This window comes from Rutidosis leptorrhynchoides, chromosome 3 (assembly GCF_046630445.1).
Source record: "Rutidosis leptorrhynchoides isolate AG116_Rl617_1_P2 chromosome 3, CSIRO_AGI_Rlap_v1, whole genome shotgun sequence".
Taxonomy (NCBI): Eukaryota; Viridiplantae; Streptophyta; class Magnoliopsida; order Asterales; family Asteraceae; genus Rutidosis; species Rutidosis leptorrhynchoides.
Window position 1 is genome coordinate 595,781,676 of NC_092335.1, and position 10,364 is coordinate 595,792,039.

Genomic DNA, 10,364 nt, shown 5'->3' on the forward strand with positions numbered 1-10,364 from the left:
CGTTTCTCACCATACTTCACGAGGTATTCTTCATTGATGAATAAAATGATAGTTTATCAATCTCTTTTCTTTTTACTTACGCTTCATCTATTTTTATGAAGTTTTGAGTTTTCAATATTGATTTTTCTGTTAGTTATGCTCATTTCAGGTTTATCTAGCCACTGATTATAATAGCGCATTAATTTAAGGTTATTCGTTTTAGTTTTGTTGTTATACTTATATTTAAAATCTATTTTTTTTTGTTTAAAAATCTAAGTGTATTTTAATTTACTTTTTCTTCTTTATTTTTTCTAAATTTTTATCATACATTGCATAATATTTAATCAACAATTAATGTTCTAATTGATATATAAACTTAACCTGATTATAAGTGAAATCTATGGCATATAAATGTTAAATGATGCATTACATTTTAAACCTTGATCTTTTTCTAATGTCATTTGGACGAAAAATCAATCATGTTTGAAACAAAACGATATTAAAATAGTGTGTGATTTAACTCATTATTTAGGTCATCTTTTTTTAGATATAATACTTAGTCATTAATCGATTGTATTCACATATTTTTAGATGTAATACTTAGTCATCTTTTTAGATGTAATACTACGTTACACAAGAAGCAAAGAAGTAAGATGAAGGCAGAGAAAAGACAAAGGAAGAGAAAAGGTGAAAAGACAGGAATAGAAAAGGTAAAAGATACGAGAAATAAAAGTAAATATGATTAATTTTATTCTTTTAATAAGCGAGTTTACATTTTGTACAACATAATGTACAATTCATTGACTTTTAGTTTGTGTACATCAAAATGGAGTACATATTTAATAACAATTTGTACAAGTAACAATGCAACAATGTCTAATTGTCTACTACTTTTATTCTTCTTTTTACTAACTATTTAATAATAAAATGTGATTTAGTTTTGTTGTTCTACTTATATTTAAATTTAATTTCTTTGTTTATAAATCTAAGTGTATTTTAATATACTTCTTCTTTTTTTCCAAATTTTTATCATACATTGTATAATTTTAAAAATCTAAGTGACGATACGAAAAGAAAGCCATTCTAATTATTCTCAAAAGTATTTAATCCTCAAAATAGCTATATAATCCCTCTAAAAATCCCAATCTTTTAGTATGCTAAAAAACATACGGAGGATTTAAGTTTTCATTACAATCCCAATCTTTTAGTATGCTAAAAAACATACGGAGGATTTAAGTTTTCATTACAATGTTCACTTGAGGCATACGCTCTCATTTGCTCAATCTAAATTACACGCACATGCACATATATAAACAAATGAAAGAGACCCATTACTACGTGTATGGATAAATAGAAAAAATATATATATCCATTAGATTTGCACTCTTCCTTTTAGTAAACAAATGAAATAGACTCATTACTACGTGTATGAAAGAGACTCAATGTATATGTATTATTACTCATAATACTAATGCCTCAAGGGCGGTGTGTCATTTCAAGAGATAGGCAACAAATATTTACTTCATTTAACAATAGCACCAAGATATTATATGCATTTTGTAAGTAAGTCGATTGACGTGAGCAGGTTCAGAGTAAACTCTTCTTGTCCAACAGACGGGTTCATAAAACTCAGTGACTTCACTCTAATATATTATTCTATTATCGGATGCAATACGCTTTATTTTTTCAAGTATTTGTATGCGACTTCAGAGTTTAGTAATACAAATATATAATAGCATTTGCCAACATTCAATATCAAAAACTTTTAAGCATTTTACCACCAACTCTCCATCTAAATCGATTCAAAAGCATGAATTAAAGAGCACAGGCTCATAAAACTATCGAAAGTGTATTGTTTTATAATGTTTACGAAACTTATTCTTACCATGTTTTTTGTTTCAATACAAATACTATCAAAAAATAAGCTTTTTGTTATTATACATGTATCATACAAGTAAGACATCTCAATACAAACATTTTTAGCTTTTTGTTATTACGATAACTACTTTTTAAACCGGCCGTCCAACGGACGAGCTCTTAAAATCTAAAACATGTCCCTCTAAATTTTTTAGCTTATGAGATCCATCAAGTATAATCTATTTTTTAAATATGTTTCATTCTTATCTGATATAAGAAACATAATATATTTTTAATGTTATGTTATTAATATTATACATACGCAATCTTTGCAATAATATTAAAACCGTCGTGCAACGCACGGGCTCCTTACCTAGTATATATATATATATATATATATATATACACACACACACACACACACACTCTTACGAGAAACCCAGAGAAATGTGTGAGAAGGGCTACACATCATGACCAAGGTGGCCATCGAAAGGGGCCTCTTTGAAGGTATCGAAGTCAGACATGATAAAATTCCTTTTTCCCATTTACAATACGCGGATGATACCATCTTTATTGGTGAGTGGGGTCTTGAAAATATTGATAGTTTACAAAATCTATGTGGGTGTTTCGAACTTGCTTCCGGGTTGAAAGTAAATTATCACAAAAGTTTCATGTACGGAATTGGTGTTAATTCGAGTGATTTGGATGTGGTTGCAAGTCGGGTTGGTTGCCAAGTGGGACAATTCCCCTTTACATACCTCAGTCTTCCTATTGGTTCAAAGATGAAAAAACTTAAAGATTGGAGTGTGGTGATTGAAAAATTCAAGTCTAAACTTTCAGGGTGGAGAATAAGATCGATGTCATATGGTGGTCGTTTGGTTCTTATTAAGTCGGTCCTCTCTAGTCTTCCATTGTATTATTTCTCGCTCTACCGTGCTCCGAATTGTGTGTTAAAGTTCTCGAGAGTGTAAGGCGTTCTTTTTCTAGGGTGAGGCGGATTCGGGTTCTAAAATACATTGGGTTAAATGGGATAACGTTATCACGTCCTATGGTAACGGGGGGTTAAACATCGGGCCTTTAAAAAGTAAGAACCTTGCTTTACTTGGGAAATGGGGGTGGAGGTTTAAAACCTAAACCATTGCGCTTTGGGTTAAAATTATTCGAAGTATTCACGGTCCTTGTGGTGGCCTATTGGCAGGGAGTGACTCACCTCGCTCCTCGTCGATAGGTACTTGGTATAACATTTTTTTGGCAGGAAAGGCAATAAATGAGCTCAACATTGATTTTATCAACTCATTCAGGAAGACTATCGGGAATGGCGAATCGACTTATTTTTTGCACAATCTATGGATTGGAGGAAGCAAGCTCAAAGAGAGATTTTCGAGGTTGTATTGTCTTGAAGCTGAAAAGAATTGTCTTACTAAAGATCGAATCTCGGGCAATAACATGTCGGGTACGGCTGCGTAGAACTGGTCTCGAGCACCAACGGGGCGAACAGCGGGTTAACTTTCTGAATTGGAACTGCTGATTTCGAGTGCACACTTATCGGGCGATTGTGATGGCTGGTCTTGGACACTTGGAAACAACAATATTTTCGCGGTTAAAACTCTCTCAACATTGCTGGACGAAATCACTCTGCAAACAAGTACCAGTGCTTAAGAAACAATTCGAAACAATTTTATTCCAAAGAAACTTGAGTTATTCGTGTGGTGAGCAATCATAAAAAGGCTACTGGTTAGAAGCGAACTTGACAAAAGGGGTGTCGATCTACACATTATTTGGTGTCCTCTTTGTGACGATGATATTGAAACGATTGAGCACTCCTTAATCTTCTGCAAGCATTCAATGGATATTTGGTCGCGTGTTTTCAATTGGTGGGGTTTTGGGCATTTCACAAATCTTAGTCTCAACGAAATCCTTCGAGGAAACTGCCCGTCCCAACCTACACCCTTGGGCAAAAAAATATGGTGAGCGGTCGAGTGAGTTTGCGTCTATCTCATTTAGAAGAATCGAAACAATATGGTCTTCCATGGTAAATCGTGGAGTAGCCCGATGGCGGTAAATGAGATTCAAACCAAATCTTCGAGTGGATTTCAAGAAGGTTGAAGAAAACGAAGATCGTTTGGTTAGAGTGGTTACATAGTCCGATTGGCTATCTAAATTGTTAGTGTTTGTTTTGTATTTTTTCCTTTTTACGCTGCATTCTTTGCATGCGCCTCGTAGCTATTCTTTTGTGTGTTAGTTGTATGTATCCGTACTCGCTGTAATTTTTCCGAGGTTTTAATATATCCTTTCTTGCTTTTTAAAAAAAAAAATGAGCTAGAAAATTCAAGAAATCGTGCCATTATCCAAGTTTAACCCCATTGATCGAGAAATCTCGCGAGATGGACATCACGTATCGGCTGCCTTCCAAAAACGAGATATGGGCTATAAGTAATGAGATTTACATCACTATATATATATATATATATATATATATATATATATATATATATATATATACACACATGTATATATATACATACATGTATAAATATACACATACATGTATATATATACGCATACATGTATATATATACATATACATGTATATATATATATATACATATACTTGTATATGTATAAATATATATATATACACACACACACATAGATGCACACACGCACACACACAAACATATATATATATATACACAAACACACACAGATATATATATATATATATATATATATATATATATATATATATATATATATATATATATATATATATATATAGGTATATATGTATATATATACATATATATGTATATATACATATATATGTATATACATACATATATATATATACATACATACACACATACATACATACATACATACATATATATATATATATATATATATATATATATATATATATATATATATATATATATATATATATATATATATATATATATATATATGGTAGGATCAATGGGGAAGTAACCAATTGAGGGGAAGCGGGGGGAAGCAAATTTTTTTTTCATTTTTTGGAAAAACTTTGTTTACGAACATTATAGATTGGATGAAAATATAAACATTTAAAAACAACACATTGGGATAAATGTTTTTATTTTTGCGGGAAAACGCTCGAAGAAATAATATATAACAATTATCGTATTTATCGAGGTATTTTGAGGGTTTAGAAATTAGGGTTTGGATATTTATGATTTAGGGTTTAGATTTAGGGTTTAGATTGAGTTTTTAACACGAACGGTTTAGGATTTTTGGTTTAGGGACTAAACCCAATTAAACCCTAAACTCTAAACTCTAAATCGGGCTAAATTTTGACAAAAAGTACTTCACAAAACATGAAAAAAACGTTCAGAGATTAACATTCTTCACGATCAATATTATCTTGAATGTTATTTTTGTCGATCGTTTTTCCGCCTAAATAATAACATTCATCACGAAGTGTCTTTTCTAAATGTTCATATTTTCGTGTGATCTTGATACCTGAAAAAAATTCGAAAAAAACCAAAATTAAAAAAAAAAAATACTTCCCCCCCCCCCCCCAATTGGTTACTTCCCCATTATATATATGTGACAACCTGAAAATTTCCGACCAAATTTAAACTTAATCTTTATATATTTCCGACACGATAAGCAAAGTTTGTAAAGTTGAATCTCAAAATTTTGTAACTACATTCATGTAATCAATTACCCTTTGAACGTGCTCGATGATTCACGAACATTTATGTGTATAGATATGTATATATAATATATGGCTATATTAATTGAAAACGTTAACAAAGTATTATATGTATAATACTTTACATGAACGTATTTGTTTCAATATAAGTTTATTATGATTATCGACGAGATTAAAGGATAATATCAAATGATTGAATTATCTGTTACATTGTGTTATTATTATAAGTCTTTGTGGTGAGGTCCACGTTGATTTGGGAAATCTGTTCTTTTTAACGATATTCAGAATATTTGGTAAGGTGATTTATAAGTAAGAACAAATGTGTCAATTATTGAAGATTAGACAAAGGTTAGTGGAGATTCCCGTTTAATTTTCAAAAGCATACTTTGCAGTGACTGTCTTGTGCCCCTTGGTAATTTAATTATTCAGTTTTCATATTATTAAAAACATTATTTGATATAATAACTTTTATTATTTAAATGAGTTAACTTATATAAAACAGACTTTCAAATATAATTGGTTTTGAAAAACTAAATATTATATTAAGTAAATATTTCAATTATATATATAATTTATATTCCTAAAATAAAGATATATATATATATATATATATATATATATATATATATATATATATATATATATATATATATATATATATATATATATATTACATATAATATTAATTGTGCATAGATGTCATATATATATATATATATATATATATATATATATATATATCCAGATTTATTCTAATAAAAATTTAGTTATTTTGTATACTACTTTATATTTTCAATTCAAATGATTAAATCGTATCTTATTAGTTATATATTTTACATTGTAATATTAATATAGTTATAAAACATTTTAATTTAAGTAATATTTTATATATATATATATTATTAAATATATTTTAATAAACAACGAGAAGTAGATTTATAGAATCAAATGACCAAAACACTCAAATGTATAAGTTACACTTCGTGTAATATTGTTTATCAATGATTTTAATCTATATTTTAACAAGGGTACGAGTCACGAAACATAAAGTATAAGTTTTCTAAGCGTACGAAAGGACGTTCGAGAAACTGGAACTGAGACATAAGTCGAGTGACAACGTACAAGTGATCAGAACAAAAATTACAAGATAACTATACATGTAAATATAATATAATATATAATTAATTATATAAATTTAAATATATTATATATATAATAATATAAAAACTGTCGGCAGCCCACGTTTTTAATCACGGATGAAGTGGGACAGGAACCTCCGCGATTGCGGAGGTGTGTGCCTAAAAGATGCCGCGACTGCGGAGCATCGAATTCCAGAAAGGGGCTATAAAGCTCGATCAGTTTTTGGCCGAATCCATTCAATCTCATATCTCTCTATATGTAATATATATTATTATTATTAATTATTATTATTATTATTATTATAATTATTATTAAGATTAATATTATTATTATTAATCGTATTATTATTAGTAGTATTATTACTATTAAGTATTTACATAAAATACTACGATGAGGGTACGCACGAGTGATTTCAAAACGGGTTTTCAAACGGGATGAAGCAAGGAAATTATGGGTTATAGCTATAGAGGTTATGGGTATGGTTCGGGAGTATAGCTTGGGAGGTCAACCTAGCGTTTATCATTTCCGTTGCGTCTAGGTACTTTCCTGTAATATTGAATCTCAATATTGATACGTGAGCACTCATATCTTATCTTTATATATTAATAGTGTATCCCTGACTAGTGCTCGAGTATATATGATCATGCATGCTTGTATGTTTTATTTCGTCGTTAAATAGTGTATGGTGAATCACGAATTTAATACATATAATACTGATATAAGGTATATGATATGCATGTCGTTGGAAAGCTGTCGAAAAATTATTAACTTTTCATTTAGAAGTCGTGTGATTTCGATGAATGGATTTAAAGATATGGTCAACTGAATTATCGTTAACTCTATTATTATTATTATTATTATTATTATTATTATTATATTATTATTATTATTATTATTATTATTATTATTATTATTATTATTATTATTATTACTATCGTCGTTATTATTATCGTCATTATCACTAAGATGATGATGATTATTATTATTATTATTATTATTATTATTATTATTATTATTATTATTATTATTATTATTATTATTATAATTATTAGTATTGATATTATTACTGAAATTATCGTTATTATTAAAAAGTAACATATTTATAAAAACTATCATTTTATTATTTTTATCATTATTATTATTATTAAAAGTATCATTAATATTAAAATTTATCACTTTTATTAAAATTATCATTTCTAATAAAAATATCATTTTATTATAAAATATTATCATTATTATCATATTAGGATTATTATTAAATTATCATTTTTGATAGAATTATTTTTATAAAATATTATTATTACTATTCTTATTATGATAATTATTATATATAGTAAATATTATTATTAAGATGAATTATATTATTTTTTTTACTAATTTTAAAGTATCGATACTATCAATTATCATTTAAAAATTTATCATTTTTATTAAAACTATCATTCTATTAAAAATTATTATTATTATTAAGAATTATCGTTTTTATTAAGAATATATTATTATTAAAAGTATAGAATTTAAAGCTATCGTTTTATTTAAAATTATCGTTATTATCAATTTTATTAGTATTATTAATATCATCATTATTATTACCTTGTTATTTATATTAAACACTTTTAATAACATTATCTTTATTAATATTATCATTATTATTATTAAAAATAATACAACTTTTACTCATTATTATTATTATCAATATTATTTTATCAAATAATTATATGATACAAAGATATTTTTACCACACGTAATATAATTACATTAATAATACATACCACTATATGTTTATGATTTTGAGTGAATTATATAAATTTTATTACTCGAGTTATATAAAAGTATATTTTTATCATATATAAATTTTAATATAAAATTTTTATTTATGACTTGTATTATTTACTCTAATAAAATGTGATAAATATATTTAAATATATAAAATGACTATAGTTAAGGTATATAATAAACATGTATAGATTTTGAAAGTCATTTTGGGTCAAACTGATTTTTGTTAACTTTTGCATATCGGTCTCGAGCATTAGAATTATGGTACACTATGACTCGACCTTAATTGTTAGACAGATATTGACCATTATATATATATATATATATATATATATATATATATATATATATATATATATATATATATATATATATATATATATATATATATATATATATATATATATATATATATATATATATATATATATATATATATAATGGTCAATATCGTGAATCTGAGGCCAACCCTACACTTGTTCAATGACGTCATATGTATTTTTACTACGAAATACAATATTGTGAGTTCATTTAATTCCCTTTTACTCTTTACAGTTTTGGGACTGAGAATACATGCGCTGTTTTATAACTGCTTTACAACTGTTTTATTCAAATGCTTTTGCAATCTATATTTTTGGACTGAGAATACATGAGATGCTTTTATAAATATTTGACGAAATAGACACGAGTACTTAAAAATATTCTACGACTGAATTATTATACCGGATATCACCTCCTTATAGCTTGGTAACCTAAGAAATAGGGAACTGGCCCCTAATTGACGCGAATCCTAAAGATAGATCTATGGGCATTAACGACCCCTATCCTGAGAGTTTGGATGCTTTAGTACTTCAATTTTTGTACAGATGTGTTAATCCTGTACGTATACAGATGTGTTAATCCTGTATCTTTGGGGATGTCCTATATGCATTATTGTTAATTTCGGTTACCAGGTGTTTATTCGTATGAATGGATTTGTATACGGATGTGTTAATCCTGTATGTTGATTATAAAATTGAAATCTTGTGATCTATCAAAATTACTGAATTTTATTGTTTTATGATAAACTTATGAACTCACCAACCTTTTGGTTGACACTTGAAAGCATGTTTATTCTCAGGTATTAAAGAAATCTTCCACTGTGCATTTGCTCATTTTAGAGATATTACTTGGAGTCATTCATGGCATATTTCAAAAGACGTTGCATTCGAGTCGTTGAGTTCAACAAGATTACTATTAAGTCATTTATAGTTTGGATATATTATAAAATGGTATGCATGCCTGTCAACTTTCGATGTAATGAAAGTTTGTCTTTTAAAAACGAATGCAGTGTTTGTAAAATGTATCATTTAGAGGTCAGAACCTCGCGATGTATCCATATGTAAATGTATTCGTCCTTATGGATTAGGACGGGTCGTCTCATGTGGTATCAGAGCGGTGGTCTTAGCGAACCAGGTCTTGCATTAGTGTGTCTAACGGATAGTTATTAAGATGCATTAGTGAGTCTGGACTTCGACCTTAGCTGCATGTCAAAAAGTTTTGCTTATCATTTCTTGTCGGACATTACCTGCTTATCATTCTTAGTCTAGACACATCTTACTGTATTGATTGCATGAATAGTGTATAGACAAAATTCATATCTTAGCGTATCTGCTAATTCATATCTTAGCGTATCTGTTACTGTAAACTTTGCCTGACATATTCCGTAAATTCCTCCATAATCTACGAAATCTTTTGTTCTATATATATAGATATTCTATGTAATTAGAATACCATCCGATAGCCGGAAATCATTTCATATCGAAAAATCCTTTATTCAATCGTACGAAATGGAACTCACCACTAGTTCAAGTCCCTCGGGTTCCGATATGGAGTTTCACTCAAGCTCCGAAAGCAGTGTGACCGGAATGGATCAACC

General features: G+C 28.1%; 1 protein-coding gene across 1 annotated transcript; it reads left to right on the top strand.

Moving 5' to 3' along the window:
• The first annotated feature begins 2,306 nt into the window (after positions 1-2,306).
• LOC139902183 (uncharacterized) lies at positions 2,307-3,303 on the top strand. The gene is made up of 3 exons (XM_071884835.1): positions 2,307-2,714; positions 2,824-2,957; positions 3,138-3,303. Exons 1-3 carry the CDS (start codon positions 2,307-2,309, stop codon positions 3,301-3,303), a joined length of 708 nt encoding a protein of 235 aa, XP_071740936.1.
• The last annotated feature ends 7,061 nt before the right edge of the window (positions 3,304-10,364 follow it).

Coding starts and splice junctions, on each gene's coding strand:
- LOC139902183 (XM_071884835.1), top strand. CDS start 2,307: ATGACCAAGGTGGCCATCGAAAGGGGCCTCTTTGAAGGTATCGAAGTC. Junction 2,715..2,823: donor TGTCATATGGTGGTCGTTTG/GTTCTTATTAAG, acceptor TTCTTTTTCTAG/GGTGAGGCGGATTCGGGTTC. Junction 2,958..3,137: donor CTTGGGAAATGGGGGTGGAG/GTTTAAAACCTA, acceptor CAACTCATTCAG/GAAGACTATCGGGAATGGCG.